Source organism: Camponotus floridanus, unplaced genomic scaffold (assembly GCF_003227725.1).
Source record: "Camponotus floridanus strain SB8 unplaced genomic scaffold, Cflo_v7.5 scaffold136, whole genome shotgun sequence".
Taxonomy (NCBI): Eukaryota; Metazoa; Arthropoda; class Insecta; order Hymenoptera; family Formicidae; genus Camponotus; species Camponotus floridanus.
The window spans coordinates 309292-328135 of record NW_020229255.1 but is presented as its reverse complement, the minus strand read 5'-3'; the positions used below and the strand labels follow the sequence as shown (position 1 = coordinate 328135).

General features: G+C 26.7%; 2 protein-coding genes and 1 long non-coding RNA gene across 11 annotated transcripts; 1 reads left to right on the top strand and 2 right to left on the bottom strand.

The window, feature by feature from the left end:
• Nucleotides 1–1134: 1134 nt before the first annotated feature.
• On the bottom strand, nucleotides 1135–4134 carry LOC105259363 (peroxisomal targeting signal 1 receptor). Of its 4 annotated transcripts, XM_011271254.3 has the most exons (9): nucleotides 3806–4126; nucleotides 3358–3725; nucleotides 3128–3265; nucleotides 2821–3034; nucleotides 2188–2731; nucleotides 1956–2124; nucleotides 1687–1844; nucleotides 1411–1578; nucleotides 1135–1315 (listed from the first exon to the last, which is right to left on the bottom strand). In XM_011271254.3, exons 2-9 carry the CDS (start codon nucleotides 3697–3699, stop codon nucleotides 1276–1278), a joined length of 1773 nt encoding a protein of 590 aa, XP_011269556.1. In that variant the 5' UTR covers nucleotides 3700–3725; nucleotides 3806–4126; the 3' UTR covers nucleotides 1135–1275. The 4 variants fall into 4 exon arrangements, 3 of the variants coding, with proteins under 3 accessions (XP_011269556.1, XP_011269553.1, XP_011269555.1); XM_011271251.3 differs by having other exon boundaries at nucleotides 2821–3265; XM_011271253.3 differs by having other exon boundaries at nucleotides 2188–2719; nucleotides 2821–3265; nucleotides 3806–4125.
• Nucleotides 4135–6157: 2023 nt separating this feature from the next.
• On the top strand, nucleotides 6158–7458 carry LOC105247756 (ejaculatory bulb-specific protein 3). Its single transcript, XM_011252131.3, has 2 exons — nucleotides 6158–6421; nucleotides 7058–7458. Exons 1-2 carry the CDS (start codon nucleotides 6229–6231, stop codon nucleotides 7222–7224), a joined length of 360 nt encoding a protein of 119 aa, XP_011250433.1. The 5' UTR covers nucleotides 6158–6228; the 3' UTR covers nucleotides 7225–7458.
• An 8515-nt stretch (nucleotides 7459–15973) lies between these two features.
• On the bottom strand, nucleotides 15974–18656 carry LOC112637167. Of its 6 annotated transcripts, none has more exons than XR_003122437.1 (5): nucleotides 18403–18486; nucleotides 17964–18310; nucleotides 17589–17815; nucleotides 17336–17513; nucleotides 15974–15994 (listed from the first exon to the last, which is right to left on the bottom strand). It is a non-coding gene; the product is annotated as an uncharacterized LOC112637167 (long non-coding RNA). The 6 variants fall into 6 exon arrangements; XR_003122435.1 differs by lacking the exon at nucleotides 15974–15994 and adding an exon at nucleotides 16005–16031; XR_003122434.1 differs by lacking the exon at nucleotides 15974–15994 and adding an exon at nucleotides 16435–16446.
• Nucleotides 18657–18844: the final 188 nt, after the last annotated feature.

The window sequence follows — 18844 nt, the reverse complement described above, 5'->3', positions numbered from 1 at the left end:
TATAATTAATTGCGTGTAGAAGTAATTATATAAATGTATGAACTATACACACAGAACTATTATAGCATTGTATCAAGATTTTTCGTAATTATCAAATTTGTTCTGCTTCTGGGACAGATATGTCTTTAGTAAGATGAATTTTATTAAAATAGTTTTTATCAATCTGTTGATCCTAATGAATAGTTTTATGTAATCAATTTTTAAGTGTTACAGAATATGTAACTTTGATGTGCCTTTAGGAATGATTTCTTCTTTATTGTAAATCTAATTATGTTAGAATTGATCAATAATATTTATAATTCATTATAAAATTTAAAAAATACATAATATTCAGCAATTGTTCTTTTATAATTTATTTATATCTGTTGCAATCCTTAACAAGATAATCAATAGTTATTAATAATCATTAATAGATCTGTTAAAAAAAAATATATTTTAAAATTTATTTTTGTTAATATTACGGTAATCTGATATATAAATAAATAACAATAACAATAAATATAAAAATACACACACATAACTTTTGATAAAAACGTTAATGTTGTGGGTAAAATTTTTTTTCCCTCTTGAATTCAAATATGTAATTAATTATAGAATGTTCCATTTGAAATTTTAAAGTTATTTTCCATTTGTTTTAGAGAAACCTGAACTTAATTTAATTAAAAAATTTTTTTAAAATATACTTTTGGATTTTTAATTGTGGATTTATAAGCTTATAACATTGTGATTCACTTTGTGTGTGTGTGTGTATATATATATAATTGTCCCTTAATATTATCAAATGTGTTCATAATTATATTGTTAAAATAATATAGAAACTATATTATTAAAATAAAATTTAAAATAGTTAAAAGTTAATATAGTTTCTATATTATTTTAATTAATTTTCTTAATTTTTTTATATTTTATTCACATTATATCAAAAAGCTACTATAGCTATTATTTCAATTATATTGAATAAACTGAAAATGATTAAAATGGATATTTATTTTTGAACTGGTCAAAAAATCAATATGTGAGACAATGTTCAATAATATCTTTTATATTTGCATATTTTTGAATATATCTTTTATATTTGCATATTTTTTGTTCTTAATTATTTAAAATATTTCAGATTTTATTTTTGCAAATTATATGTATTGTATATTTTACTAACGTATATTGGAAAAAACATTTTTTTCATTTCTCACCTCTACAAAATAATTTATATAAAAATGAATCATATTGTGTAATTCATTTTCAGATTGTTTGATTTGATAAATCATTTGCATCCATTTATATGATTTCAAATTCCTTATTTAACTTAGACAAATCTCTGAAAAAAAGAGAATAACATATTTTGAATTATTGTTGTAAATCCCTTCTAATAGATTATTCTAATTGTAAAAAATAAAATGACTACAAAATTACCTGTTTTCTACAGCTTCCATCAATTCATATTTATGCATCAATGATATAACTAGTCTTAATGTAGACCATATTGTGTTTGACATTGCTTTAGGGGATACAGTGTTGGCCTGTGGACCTCTTCCTGCAGCTTGTTGATTTAAGGCTGTCAAAAGATGTTCACCTGCTTCTCTATATCATATGATTTTATTGATACAAGGCAATTTCCTTCATATTTTAAAATTATAAAAAAAACAATAAAAAAATAATAAAAAACAATTAAAAAAAAATTATATTTACTTATACACTCCCAGATTAACACAAGATATGCCGAGATTGTAACGTGCTCGAATAAATCCTGGCGATAGTTCTAAGGCACGATGGTATGCATTTACAGCTTCTGCTGATCGCTGACCGTTAGCCAGAGTGGCACCTAATCTATTCCATAATCTGGAGTCCTTTTGGAAATGTATAGTTAAATATATTGATATAGTTGAGTAGTATCAAAGTATACTGGTTAGCCCAATATAATAGAAAAAGAAACCAAAATAGAAGTAAGTTACACTTACATCAGGACGTACTTGTAAAGCTGCTTGGAAACAATCTACAGCTTTATTATAATCACTTGACAAATTAAACAATATACCTAGTCCACACTGTACATCCGCATCAATTTCATCTCGAGGATTCATTCTCGCTGCTTGAATATATAAATCTTTGACTTCATCATATACTTTACTACAACAAAATGTTATGTTGAAAATAATATTTTTTCAGCATTAAAATTTATTTTTAACTTACTCATATAATAAGGTAGACACACTGAAATTCTGTTGCTTGTCTTTTGTAAGATTAGACTCTGGAATTGATAGATGCTTATATTTTTGATTTTTTAGTAACCACTCTTTCAATGTTAGACAGGCTTGTTTCTGATAGGACTCATTTGCATAAGAAGCTGCTAATGCCATAAGAGCAACACTGTTAGATGGTTCCAAGCACAAACAACGATTCAAAGCAGAGATAGCTAAAGGATCCTGTTCATTCTCAGCTTGTGTTTTACCAAGAAGTAGCCAAGCTTCAACATTATTTTCATCCTGCTGAACAGCTGCCTCAAAACAGAGTACAGCACTTGGTAAATCTCCTGCTTCTAACCGTTTCTTGCCTTCTGCTAGTGCATTTGGTAAATCCTTCATAGGATTTGTTTCACAAAATTCATATTCTTTGTTAAATGGATCATAATATGTATCAAATTCTGATACCCATGGATGTGTGGAAGAGAGCTCGTCTGCAGATACTTTGTCCCATTCATCTTGAAACCGCTTCCATAATGAATCTAATTTATATTCTAAGATGTATCATATTTTTATATTTATCACAATATATTATACACATACATATATAAAATATATATTTTCAAAGAAAGGCTAAAAATACCTGAGGATGGATTTTCCTTTTCAAATTCGTCTATCCATGTACCCGCAGCTTCTAGTTCTTCTTCTACCTTGTTTAAGACTGTACCGTCATAATTAATATTATCAATTGAACTATCTTCTGGTTTTTGTTTATGTACAAAATATTGCTCTAATTCTTCAATTCCATCATCCAAGTTGGCTATTTCTCTTTGCGCTTCTATTGGAATATCACCTTCCTGTTTCATAAATTTCATAAATCTTGAATATGCATAATTTGGATCTTCATCTTTTATAATTTGTGCATTATTTTTGTTAATATTATCTTGTACACTGTTTATGTTATGTTCCAAATAATCTTCCACCCATTTTGAATCTAGACCAAGTTTGCTAGTTTCAAGAAACTGTGTGTTTTCTTCTTGAGTGGATTGCATTAAAGGTGTATTCCATATATTATCCACATGATGTTCCTATATTTTATTATAATAAGTAAATATTTTAAATGCTAAAAAGATATATAGAGAGAAACTGTACGTAGCAAATGAATATTTTATGAAATTACTTCAAATTGCTTAGCAGACTTAAAACATAGATTTTCCCAAGCTGTATCTAAATCACTTAATTCTTTGACGACTCCAGGTGCTGCTATCGGAGGATGGATATTTTGATCGATATCTCTCATTTCTTGTAGTAAATTGTCCATACGAAATGTCTGTGGACAGGCAGGCTCTTCTAAAAATTGTTGAACTAATTGATCCGCATCCTGTGTTTGAAAAGTCTCGGATGGCCTAAAAGGCTGAATTCCTTCCTCCTTGAAACCATGATCTTGTACATAATGTGATGCAAGGCGCATTAAAGAGCTGGGACCTCCACAGTCTCCTTCCACTAATTCACGAAATGCCATTTTTTGTATATTGTTATTAGAATTTCCTACAAAAGAATAAAAATTTGGCAATTTTTTTACATGTCAAACTATCTTATGTGCGTACATTACATCTTATATATATTACCCAATATTCGTATATCAAATCCAATATTTATACTTCGATAAGATCCGCACAGTGGTCAGCCAAATAATAGTTATCAACTTCAATCTCTCGTAAAAATAAATAATTAACGATCACCTGACAATGATTATTTCGTCGTACTCACTTATTTTGCGTTAATAATATCGTTACGTTATCGTCATATGTATTTATCAGGCATGAATAGCAAGAATTATGTTAATTCTATGATTGAGACTTTGGACCAGAATGGCTGGAAAAGGGAGGGGAAAAGCTGGACGAGGAATGTGTATGATAGATCAGCGAGAGTAAAAAAGAGCTCAATGGATAAAGCCTGTATCAAACTACGTTGAATACGAAAATTAAAGATTAGAGATTAAAGATTAAAGTTCGACCAATCACAACCAAAGGAGTTAAAATTTCTTCGTTTTAATTGGTCAAATTGCAATCTTCAATCTTTAATGCGTAGTCTGATACAGGCTTAAGGGCAATAGAAAAGTTTCAAGTTTTTATAATTATTTAATAATATATATATTAATTTATATAAAACAATTATTTTAATAAAGAAAAATCTCTTATAAATAAAATATGATATTATAGATATAATTTTAAATAAAATATATGTTATATTGTTCAATTTTCACGTTTCTCGCTAGCAGTCTTCGAACCGTATTTTACTTTATATAGCTGTTCCAAAATGGAACTACGAGAAGTTCTTTGGGTTAGCACCGCGGAGCTACAATCGAGTTCCTAGTAACTCTTAGCTCTGAGGAAGGTCCCTGGACACGTGGCAGAAAGTGCCGTGGCTTAAACACCATCAGCCTCCGCCATCTCACGTGAAGAAGGGAAGCTCCGGCTGATCTTACGTGTGCAGGTGTGAGAGTATTGGTCAGAGCTAAAGTAATGTGTGTAAAAATGGCCATTACCCGACATTGAACCAAACAGGGCCTATCAAACCAGGAAACTTCGTCTTTTTTTTCTTTTTTTCTCAAGATTTAGAGATATCTACTTCGAAAAATAAATTTTTTTTAGTCGAAAATAATATGTTTTAATAATTAATTTCTAAAATTATTACAATAAATAATAAGACAATAATGTATGTTCGACTTTCAAATGCCTCAAATGTTATCGTAAAATAAAATTTATTAAAAAAAAAATCATAAAACAATAACATTTATTAAAATTTATGTTATTTATATTAGTATTACTTATATTTCATTCTCTATAGTAATATACGTAAAGTCTATACATATGTACTTTAGATATATATGTATAATTTTCAAATAAGAAAATTTTCTTAGAAAAGAATCTTATATAACTTATTTCTTAGAAATAAGTTATGTAAAATATTTCGATTAAAATCGACATATTTTAAATCGACATATTTCTAACTTATTTCTAAGAAATTATTATAATTTATTCAATATGAACTATATGCGATGTTTTAAAATGATTATATGTCTTGAGATGTCTTCCTCTCTTATTATCGATCTTATTATCGCACTACCTTATTATTGCATAATATATAATTAAATAAAATATTGTAAGTTCACATGATAGATGATATCGTGTTGATATAACATAAACAATATTATAATATATTATGTGATCTATAATATATTATTTGATCTATACGTATATCTAATTAAGAAATTATAACTTGGAATTTCATCTCGCAACATATTGATTATTTTTCAATATTCTATACCTTCAGGAGTGAATTGAATTATTTGAGCGATTACCAATTGTTTTGAATGTATCAATGTAAATAAAAATATAAACCAATAAAAATTTAAACGAAAATAGAGATAAATATCAATTTTAAGAATATCTATTTTCGATATTATACAATTTTCGTTGTTCAACGAAAAAGTCTATGTGAAATTATAAAAATAAAAATAAAAAATAATCAAGATATTATTATTTATTTATAAATTTAACATTAAATTTGAAGAGTATTTTATTTTTAATAATTTATAAGAATTGTTGATTGTCTCTATTTGCGTAAAAATTTTAACCGATTATACGGAAACAATCTGTAGATATGTAATACATAATATTAATAAATTATAATATAGAAAAGATATAGAAAGACGTTTTCGCAGATATAGAAAAACGCAGATATAGAAAAACGTTTTCTTCACTCAATTTCCGTAGTAACGTATCATTTTAATGAAAATTGGTATCATTTATCTGTTCGAAGAATAGTAATTATAACTATTAAGTTTTTTTTTAAATTGACGTTACAAATAGACTATCGGCATTAAATTGATTTATTCATGCAATATTTTTTTTATCTTGCATATAGTATTAACAACTTTTTATTTCCATCAAAACATATATAAATGGACTGCACATACGATTCGATTATTCTTTCTTCGAGAGTGAAGTATCTTCAGTACCTTTTTCACGAGATAGTGAAAACGAAAATGGCTCAGTTAAATTGCATCATAATACTTATTAGTATTGCGTCGTGTGTTCTCGCAGAAGAACTTTATAACGATCAGTACGATCATATCGATGTAAATAATATTCTTAGTAACGACAAACTACGGAATCAATATATTAATTGTTATATGGAAACTGAACCATGTTTAACAGCAGATGCAAAATTTTTTAGAGGTATGTTTTTTTATTTATATACAAAATATTTTCATGTGTTTCTTCTCCTTACAATAAATTCTTTGATCAAACTGTAGAAATAATTTTTCTTTAATGAATATATAATATCTTTATAATGTATTTTAATAATAGTCAACATAAGTGTGTATAAAGTTTCTGGTAAAGTAAATATATAAAAAAAGAATATTGACAAAATTATGTTTTCCTTTCTCTCTCTTCTTTACGATTAATCTTAAATATATAAATTTTCTTTCATTAAATTTTAATTTTTCCCTTAATTATAACGATATATTAAAAATAAGAAAATTCTAAATATTGCAATAACGAAATGTTTTAAATTTTTTCAAAAAGAGAATTCTATAATTTATTCAAAAAATTTATCATTCAAAAAAATAGTACAAGTAAGAAATATAAAATATTCTCTATAGATATGTGTATATGTGTGTGTAGGAAATATTGCGTACTATATATATGTATTTGTCAATTAAATATACTAAATATACTAAATATTTTTACTTCTACAACCATATGTTATAATTTTTATAAGCTCCGTTCATAGCGTTGTATCAAACAAAAGCTATAAATCTTGTATTCGTTATAATATTAAAATAAATTTTACACATTTTTTGGCTTTAGATATGGCTAGCGAAGCTTTTCAAACAAAATGCAAAAAATGTACTGAAAAGCAAAAGGAAATGATGGATACAGTAGTTGATTGGTATGCACAAAATAAACCTGACGAATGGCAGAAGATCGTTGCAAAAAGTTTAGAGGATATGAAAAAGAAAAATGCTGGTCAATAATTGCTGACAAATGCTGTAAAAGATGGCAAGAATAAACGACGGAATCCGAAATAATAATTATCTATAAAATTATCAAATTATTAAATTTCTTGTATTTAGAGATCTTTCTATTTAAAGCAATGAAAACTTCCTAATGTTATAATTTGTTATAACATATTGTTGTTATATAACCTCTCAATGATTGTATTGTAGTATTATATTATTGACATAAAGTGCAAAATAATTCTAACTTTTTATATATATATTTTATTACGACCTTCATTTTTCTAATATAAATTGTATTCTCTATTTTCTCTATTATCTGTTAATTTTATTAATTATATATTTATTATTTGTTAATTTTTTTAATTATATATTTTTCTTATTTGTAATATTTTTATTTTAAAAGAATGCGTGCACAGGCCAAAAATCGATTTTGTAAGATATTTCCAAATATTTCTTCCTTTATAAATATAAAAAATATAAATGTTCCACTTTAATATAGTAAACTTTTTTACATTATTTTATTACAATTTTTAAAACGATTATGATATTTTGATTAAAATCTGTGCACTCTATGTAACGTAATATATTAAATTATATAAAGTATAACATATATAATTACAAAATAAATACAAAATTATTAAAATAAATATTAAAGTTATTATTAGCAGGTTTTGTACAACTGCAGGCTGTTTTTTTATTCCTAATCACTCCTATTCAATATATTCTATTCTTATAATTCTTGGATTGTTAGAATTTAGATTTTATTCATGTTTCCTAGTAGAATAATTTATAATTTAAATTCCTCTTTTTCTCTTTCTCTCTCACACACACGCACATATACAAACGAAATGTTTTGCACTACTATTTTACTGTTCGAATGTTACAATAATAACAAGTTGTGTTACATAAACCATAGCAAGCTTCCCTCTAGTACTTGTTTATACTGTCAAGACCATGTTATTAAAAATTCTACGGATAATATTTTACGTACTCTATAATTTATATGTATATACATGGAATATTAAATTGTAAAAGTATTTCAAGTTAAAATAATTATTTATTAAACAATCATGGAGAATTTTTTATTATGTTAATTATTCGAACCTTCATTTCGATGTATTCCATATTTTAATAATCGAAAAGTAGATTATTTCATTACGATCTACATGAACAATAATTACTTCATTAATAATGCAAATGTAGTCAAATATATTTCGTGATAAAGCATAATCTATTATTTTAGATTTATATAATGATTTTTAGAAAGAGAAAGAGAGATTCAATAGATAAATTATGCGAAATCTATCGCATAATATTATATACAGTTACATATTATTTATAAAAATTAATTAATCATTAATTATATGTATATTATATGTATATTGAAAACGTGACGATATATCAATTGGGTAACCATAATTTTGCTAATTTCACGATTACATTTTTTTTAATTAAAGGATATTATGAATGATAAATAAAAAAATGTATATAAATCATTTACCGCGCAATTTCGTTACTCCGTATGTTGCCTTATGCTTTCCCCAATCTCTTTTTTCTTTCTTGTTCCTTGTCCTTCGCTTTCTTCATGGCACTCACTCACGAAAATATGACTAATAATAATTAGTCATATATAAAACGATTGCGAGACACTTTGTACGGCACTCCCGATCGCGAAATAATGATACGTAACTTTAAGAAACGTACTTTATTGTATTGTAAGGGATAGAGAACAGGGATACAATTTGCTCGACATTTATACGATCAAATTCAATATTATTCGTTATAAATTCTATCTTCATTGTTAATATATATTAACACGAATTATAAAATCGATAAATTAATGTGATTAAAAATCATGATATAATAGTCATTTAATTGATAATTAATTTGACACATGCGTAGTATTTCGCATCACTATTTTATTGCTCAAGTATTGTTGTACGAATAATATAGGTATTAAGGCCGTGGTATGTAAACACTAGCGCGCTATTGTTTATGTACGCCGCCAAGACCAAACACTTTATTGTCTAATTCGTCGTCGAAATATTTTATATACTTTAACAAATATGCACGCGGAATAATATTAGTATAGAAGTATAATATTAGTATAAGTATTATATATATAAATATGGAATTATATATTTTAAATTATATAGATTTTAATTAATGTATCACGAAGCCATTTATTATGCTAATTATTAAAATCCATGATTCGATTGTTTTATTATTACGCGTTTTTAGTTCGAATTATATTTAAATATGGTCGAAAAATAAAATGATAAAACGGCTGAATTATATAACTCGAAATATCATTTAGGAAATAATATTTTTGATCGTAACAATTGATTTTCTATATAAAAAAAATGATAATTTATTATTTTGGATATTTTAACAATTAATATTACGCGGAATATTAAAGTACAAAAATATTATTTAGATTGCGTAGATTAATTTTTATGATTATTTATTAAAAGATTAATGTATCACATGCAGCTTTTCATTTTGTTAATTATTTAAATTTACGATTCGATTGTTTTGCTGCGCGTTCGCCATCTGAATTATATTTAAATGATCGAAAAAAAAACGATAAAGCATCGCAGACGAATTATATATATTCGATTCTATAAATTAAAGAAATAATTTCTGCTTGTAAAAATTGAATTCATATGGAAATAATAATTTATTATTTTAGATTTCTGTTACGATGATTCTTAGTTTATTAAATGAATAAATTACGCGAAATATGCAGTTCGAGAATTTTTATCGCGAATTTTATAAGTATTTTATAATTATATAAGTATTTAAATTTGTTATTTGTAAAATTTAATTATCATTGTTATATTGTATTTATAGTAAATAATTTTCCGATTGCGACTTGGAATAAAATTTAACAGAATGTCATTACATTACACGTTAGAAAATATTAAACAATAATATATGGAATTATAAAAATCATTTCACAACCGATATGCAGATATTATAATGCTGTATTTCGTAGTAATTAATTTGTGCGAAAAAAGCGCAAAATCTGATGAGTCATTTTCTCCTATTATATAAAATATTAAAATTTGCTTTCTGTGCGCGATATAACTCAATAATTTTTTAATTGATTTTTAATTATTATTATTTGAACCATTTTTTTATCTCAATTTTAATATTTATAATATTTAATATTTAGAAATAAACTAAAATATTTTCTTGTGTTACACTTTATTTTCAATTAATGATTAATCGTTATGATATATGAACCATTACGTGATAATGGCGACGGCGGTGGACGATGTGTGATTAATATACATAATATGAGATAATATATTAATAATAGAGAGAGAAAAAAAGAAGAAGAAAAAAAGGGAGACTACGCAAAACTTATACATATTAGAAACTTATTCAATATACATAAGCGTTTTGCATTACGACACGTGTTACCGACATTCATGCACATAGCACGGAACACAACCCGAAATCGCTCATTCTGTATCACCGATTGTAAACATCGGGGATGGCATCGTAGTTCATATCCACGCGTTATGCCTAGAGGGCGCGTGGAGGATCTAGAGACTAAAGTCACTAGATTAACAAAATACCGCAATTTTGATCTCAATAAGATAAGCTGGAGTGACTTTACCCGCGAGAATGTCAAGATTCGTTCGAACGCGTGACGCGCGTAAACATAATACACGCATGTATGTGCGTCAACAGCTCTTTTAAGAAAATATTCAGGACTGAAACAGTTTCAGCAACTGGTCAATTGACGAGTTTTTTGTATCAGTGATTGGTAGAACTGTCTCATATATAAAAACTTTTTTGAAAAGTTTATTCGTCGTTGTCGCGATATTAACGTCCGGAATAAGTGGAATATATTCGTAAGTTATATACAATTTTATTAATAAATAGTTGATTGCTCTCGAAATACGATACTCGATTATGCGATAGGAATCAAAATTATAAATTATTACTTTGTTGCAATCTTTACGAGCAATGATTATTCTTCTATTTCTATTACGTTTCTATCCTAATATATATGTGTACACACACACACACATTTAGAATTCTAATATAATAAATAAATATTCTCTCTGATATTATTTGATCTAAATATAATTTGATTCAGAACGCGCAATACAACGATCGAATAAAAATCGGATAATTAACATAACGAAAATATATATTTTTAAAGTTATATACAAGTGTATTTATATACAAGTATATCTTTAAAGTCACACACACACACACACACACACACACACACACACACACACTCTCTCTCTCTCTCTCTCTCTCTCTCTCTCTCTCTCTCTCTCTCTCTCTCACTCACACACACTCACACACACACGTACACGTACACACGAATTAATTATTTATTAAACGATTAATATACTTCGTGAAGTTATTTCCATTTTTATTTGCAATTATGATCTTTAATAAAGATTTCTTATCATAATAAAAAAATTTTATATTGTTTATCAAAAATTTAAATTAGATTTAAAAATATATTATTGCCTCTTTTCGATAATAATTGATTATTTCACTGTACCTATTTCGTGAATAGCTATCATTACAGAGATCGCGTAGAGTTTGATAATGCAATAAAATTAATAATAAAATTCCAATAAAATTAAATACAAATTAATTATAATAATTAAATATAAATTTGTTTATAATTAACTTTTACTACGTTGAGAAAAGTTCTTCGTTTCTTTTGGAATATCTTAAAGATTCTTTTATAATTAAATTTTACAAAATATATAACTATTAAATTTATAGTATTTAATATTTAGAAATAAATAGATAATCCATTTTTATATAGATTAAGTATACGATATATTATTTATTAAAAGAACTAATATATCTTTTATGGATCTTTTTGTTAAGTTAATTATTTAGATCTACGATTCGATTATTTTACTGCATTTCAATCCGAATTATATATTTAAATGATCGAAAAATAAAACGATAATAAAATAATAAGCAATATATCTATTTTAAAAATAGTATATATAAATAATAAATAATAAATAATTTTTATAAATTACTCACCGCATGTCTCTGCTTCAGGCTCTTTCCCTGTTTTCTGACTGTCCGATACTTTTCCAGATGTTCTTCTCTTTTTTTGTTTCATCCTTTATTGTTTCCTCGTAGCACTCACGTATTCACTCGCGAACAAACAATTATATTTCAGTTAATTATATTTCAGTCATATACAGAAACGATCGCGAGACACTTTGCACGGCACTTCCGATCGCAAAATAATCATACGAGATACGTATTTTTATTATATTATTATTATTTTATTATTATTGCAAGAGAGGAATGCAAAAATTACAATAATTCGCTCGATTTTTAAACGAAGTCAAAATCATGCACCACTCGATTCTTATACTAATTAACTATTTCTATTTGTTGATGTATAATATATGCATAATAACGCGAATCATAAGATTAAAATATTAAAGTAATATAAATTGATAATACAGCAATCGTTTAATTAATATGCATGCAGTTTAGGAAAGTTTAAAACATCGGGCGAAATCGAATTTCATTCTGTGCAATGTTAAAGAAATAATTATTATTCGTAAAGTTCGATAATCGGAGAATATTGCAAGAAAATTTGTAATTTTTGCCCCTTTCGCTTCAATTTTTATTTGCAATAATGAAAGATAGCGTTTCGATGAATTTATCGTCACCACAATTGCATTTATTAAGAGTTAATTATTTGTCATTTGTAATAGTCGAATTATTATATTTCGATCTAATCGCGATCGTACCTTTAGGAAAAGAATTCGATAATACGGAGCGGTCCGTATCGCTACTTTCTCCGTTGGAATGTCGCCGTGCGAATGAGGGGAGGTCGTCGCGTATGTAAACAATAGCGCGCTACGTCACAAGGTCGAATGACGTGTTAGCTCGCTACGTCACAAAGTCGAATGACGTGTTAACTCGCTGCCGAAATATTTAACGCGTACTGTGACATATGTGAGAATTTATATACAAGTATATTTTTAAAGTCACACACACATACACACACGTACACTAAGAAAAAAAAGTTGTTAACTCGACTAAACCGTTTAACTAAATTATTATTTTTTTAATTGAAATATTGAAATATTTAAGTTAAATAAATGTCATGTTAGATTTATAATAGTTAAATATTCCAATTAAAAAGACAATAATTTAGTTAAATGGTTTAGTTAAGTTAACAACTTTTTTTCTCAGTGTACACAGATTAATTATTTATTAAACCTCACAAGATGTATTAATCGTTTAATAATATAAGTGTATTTATATCCAAGTATATTTTTAAAGTTTCACACACACACGTACATTGAGAAAAAAAAGTTGTTAACTCAATTAAACCGTTTAACTAAATTATTATTTTTTTAATTGAAATATTGAAATATTTAAGTTAAATAAATGTCATGTTAGATTTATAATAGTTAAATATTCCAGTTAAGAAGATAATAATTTAGTTAAATGGTTTAGTTAAGTTAACAACTTTTTTTCTTTTACAATTAGTTTTTTCTCTGTCTACTATTTGATTGTTTTATTACGCTTTTACAAGGTCAGGTTCTATAATGTAACTTTTAATTTTGTATTTCATATGAAATTATTATTTTAAACATAATAATTTTCTTTCTTTGCATTTCTATCATGAATATACATTTTCAACCTTTACTAAAAAAACTAAAAATATCCCTCAATTTTTTCTCTCTTCGGACAATTTATTTACATTTATATATAATTCTCTTTATTTTTTTAAAAGTGAACATCGAGAACAAGGTATACGAGTATTGTAAATGTCAAAAAATGATCGATGAATATTATAGTTGTGAATATATAAAAATAAATGCAATATACTATGAATTTTCTACGTTATATATTGAATCGAAATTGCACAAAAGAGGAAAAGAAGAACAAGCTTATGAATAGACATTTCCATTTTTTACTAAAAAAACAAAATTAAAAATATCTCTCAATTTTTTCTCTCTTTCTTCAGGCAAGTCTATATATAGGATCAATATGAATAATTGATTCCATCTTTATATATTTATCATTATGTGCTATTAATTAAAGCCGTAGACAATATTCAGAAATCAAAGTTGCGCGCAGGAATGGCCATGCGCAGAAATGAATGCGCACTGGTTCGGCCGCCATGTTGGCGCGTGCTGCTTCGTCACTGCTACGTCACTGCTACGTCAAACGCGTCATACGGCCGCCATGTTAGTGCGTGATCGAAGTCATACGCAGTTACACGGATCGTCGTACGTCCGCATTTTTCGCATCTTTTAACCGTTTTTAAACGAATATCGCGAGTGAACGAGCGTCGAGAGCGTCGAAGGATGATCGCGCGACTTTGATAGTGTGTCGATGGAAACGCGCGACAGCGATTTTTGACGATATTCAGTGATGGCGTCATTGCGAAGATGGAGCGAAGTTGCGTCGCGTTATTCGCTCCCTTGATGATGATTATCGGATGCGAGCGAATATCGGGAGTGCCGAATAAAGTGTCGCGCGTTCGCGTTGATGATATCGTGTGGATTTGTGTGCATCAAGATCGGAATAGGACGTCCAAATGTGCATCAAGATCGGAATAGGACGTCGAGGCGAGCGAACTGTCCCGAGGAGGAGCGGCCTGTGGAACAGCCGGTGAGTAGATTTGATTTATCATATTTGCGTGATAATTTGTGCTCATTCGACGCTTATACAGCATCGCGATGTCCCGAATTACATTCGGACAAATCGGCATCATAATTCGATTCGGTACAATTCAAATAAAGTCGATCGCGTGAAGACGGTTATGCTAGAAGCGATTTCAAATTTATTTTGTATACGCGCGCGCAGTGCTGCACAGCCTATCTCATAGAGCTGCCAACTGTTAAACGATAAATTTGTTTGATCTAACCTAACCTAACCTAACCTAACTTAACCTCTCAGTGTCTTTGGATATCGAATGTAAACACAAGCGTATGCTTCCTGGATTTTATCATGCTTTCAAAAATAATATTTAATTATTTCATTAGTGTATTACATTTTATTACGTAGTATATTAATCGTATTAAATGTGCGACGTACAGTTTTACACATTTTAATGAGGAGCATATAATATAATTGATTAGGTTAGATTAAATTAAAACAAGCTGCTGTGATTCATTTAACATAACAGGATTAATTTGACGAATGTGCAGCTATTGAAGTTACATGATATTTGTGGACACATTTTTAAAGTAATCATGAGTGTCTTATCTCATCTCGATTACATGAAATTAAAATATAAAATATTTATGTATTCCACATTAACGTTATTCATTACAAGTACTATATTATTTTTCTTATATCTCAATTGTATTATCACATTATTTCATCGATGAAGCTTTTCATATACCGCAGACAATATGATATTGTGTGTGGAATTTTACACAGGTAATACATGGCACAAAAATAATTTGTTCTCAAGTATTGTGCGCATTTCTCAAAAATAAATCAAATTAAATTATTTTAAGTAGGATCCAAAAATCACTACATTGCCAGGATCATATCTTATTATAACTGCGATATTATCACTTTTTAATATGTGTGCGCAGTATTACATACATAAAATATATAAATTTATTTGAAACGTACAGAAATCTTTATCTTATTTATAATATTTATGATATAAAAGAAAATTGCAATTCTAATGAAACAGAGCGGTGGAATAATTGGTTGATACTTATGCTGGTCTACAATATTTATCCTTTTTTCATCATTAGATTTTTGGTGCTTTTTTTTATTATACAGATGTTATCTGTAAATATAGTACTTGTAATGTTGCTTCTGTATCACTGTAAGCACACAAAAATGATAGCATTTGCAGGTAATTATGTTATACTTATATATCATAAGAAAGAGAAAATAAAATTAAAGTTGAATACTGAATGTGCTCTAAAGTAAATCTCATCTAAATAAATAAATGCATAAATGTGCGCCCCACATTCCTCATGAAAAAAATACATAATATTAATCTTTATGTATTATTTTTAAATTTGTTTTTTATTCTTTTAAATTCTCTAGATGCACTTTTCATTTCCGTTCTCTTTCTTTCCAACTACTAAATATACTACTAATCTATCATTTTTAATATAGATCTGTCATTTTTAGTGTACATTATTGCAGTAAGTGGAATAAAGATCAAATCTTTTGGCACATTTAAAATGTACAGGAAAGTTTTATCTGATGCGTTTTTTTCAATAGAAATATCTGAAAAAAATGCATACGTCTTTTTTAATCTGAGTCTTTCTAAATAAAAATTAGAATAATAAATTTGCAAAATAATTTGCTTTAATATATTTTTATTACAAACATATGAAGCAAAGTGCTCAAGGTGCATCACTATGAAAACATCGATAGAATAAAAAATAGATCGCATACAAAAAAATTAAAATATTGACATTAATCAAATATTTATTTCTTCTCTTTTATATTATAATTATATTAATCAAATATTACATATTTGATATTTCTGCAAATATTTCCATTATTTTGAGATTGATTTGTTTCATGATATATTGCAATAATTAAAGTATGATTTCTGATATAATCTGCCATGAGACTGCAGAGAAAGCCAGCTTTAATTCTTTATTTTGTTCAATATTTTTAATAATATAATAATTAAATTAAAGTTCTATGAAAATATGCTTGAAATACTAAATAAAAAAGATTGTTTCTTATGTATAACCTTATACAGTTTAAGTAAACAAAAAATTATTGTTAATAATATACATATATAAATACATATGTAAATTGATAATTAAATAAAACAATTAATTAATTAATCGACACAATCCACGTTTTTTTTTAGCTTTATGTCTAACATATATATATATATATATATATATATATATATATATATATATGCAACAGGTATGTATATAAAGTATTTAAAGGCATATTATACTTTTTATTTAATTTATATTAGAAAGAAACATTTTTGATTTATAAAAATATATATACATATATATATATATATATATATATATATATATATATATATATATATGTATATATATTTTTATAAATCAAAAATGTTTCTTTCTAATATAAATTAAATAAAAAGTATAATATGCCTTTAAATACTTTATATACATACCTGTTGCAATAAACCAATAAAGAATGCTTTTACATTCCTCCTTGTACTTTGGCATACCTTTATGCCAATTATCTCGCAACACGCTTTTATCACATGATGACAAACAAGTCCATTATCCTTCATGAATTTTCTTTACAAATTTTTATATTCTCAAACTGTGTAAAGAAATCATGTAACACTGAAAAATATAAAGTGATATTAAAAGAGAAGAAATAAATTTTATATTATATAGTATTGACAATTATTTTCTTACCAGTGTATTCCTTATATGTAGGAATATACATTAGTCTTTGACCAGCCCTATTTTTAACCGTCTTTAGGGATGCTTTGACTTTTGATAACAAATCCAGCTAATCCATTTCCATTTCCAGTTACTATAAATGAACTGATTTTAGTCTTACGTGCTAAACCGTGTCTTACCGGTCATACAAGTTATCATTTTATTTTCCAAAATCCAGGTTTCAAAACTTTCAAATGTATCTGCAGAAAACAAAGATATTAATTATATAAGATTCTAATATTTAGAACTGAAACATCAAAAAAAAAATTGAAAATAGACATCGTATCACATGATTTTTGTATGTGTGTGATTTAACCATTATAATCCAATAATAGCATAAATATTAACCTTTTCCAATAAGATCTGATTCAATGCTTCTGCCATCCATTGTAACACTCGTCCAACCACATTCCAATGGCGAAAATTTTATTTGCATTCGTCTGGTCTGACTTTGTGGTAATTCCATAAGTTTTTGCTTTCTTTCAAAATTTACAAGCAGTTTTTGCTGTTGAATTAATTCTTTTCCTCTAAACACAGGAGTATTTAGACCAGGAAATTGTATCGTAATTTTTCCCATGTCAATAATTTGCTCCTTATTTAGGAACTCTCTCTTTTCACTACTCTTCTTGCTCTATCTCTGCATCTTTCTGCATTACTGATACTTGTCACACCCTTTCATAATTCATCTTCAGGTCCTATAGAACAAAAGCACAGTGAAATACAAATTATTTTCTACTGTAAATATAAACTATTATCAAAATGCTATATCCATAAAAGTTCTACTTACTATTCGCAAAAAATATAGAGTTTCTCACATTATTTAATAAAGTGACTATTTTTAATAAATGTGAATGACTGACAAGCAATAAATTAAACAATATTAAACAATAATATACCTGAAAAAAATTTCATAATTTTATTAGAGTTAAATTGATAAATTAATTTTAAATACACATTATATGTTAATTACATATAATGATTTAGAGACAATGATATATTTCATTTGCGTTACCATTGTTTACAGATTGAACATTTTTTATCAAATTATTTACAACTCTAAATATGTAGCATACGACAAGCCATTTCTAAAATTTATAAAATAAACACAAAGTTGTTCGTAGTTTTCACTCTTTTTTGTCATAGGCTGCTTTTAGGCGATCTTAAAGTCACTAGATTAACAAAGTTCCTCCATCTTATCTTATTGAGATCAAAATTGCGGTACTTTGTTA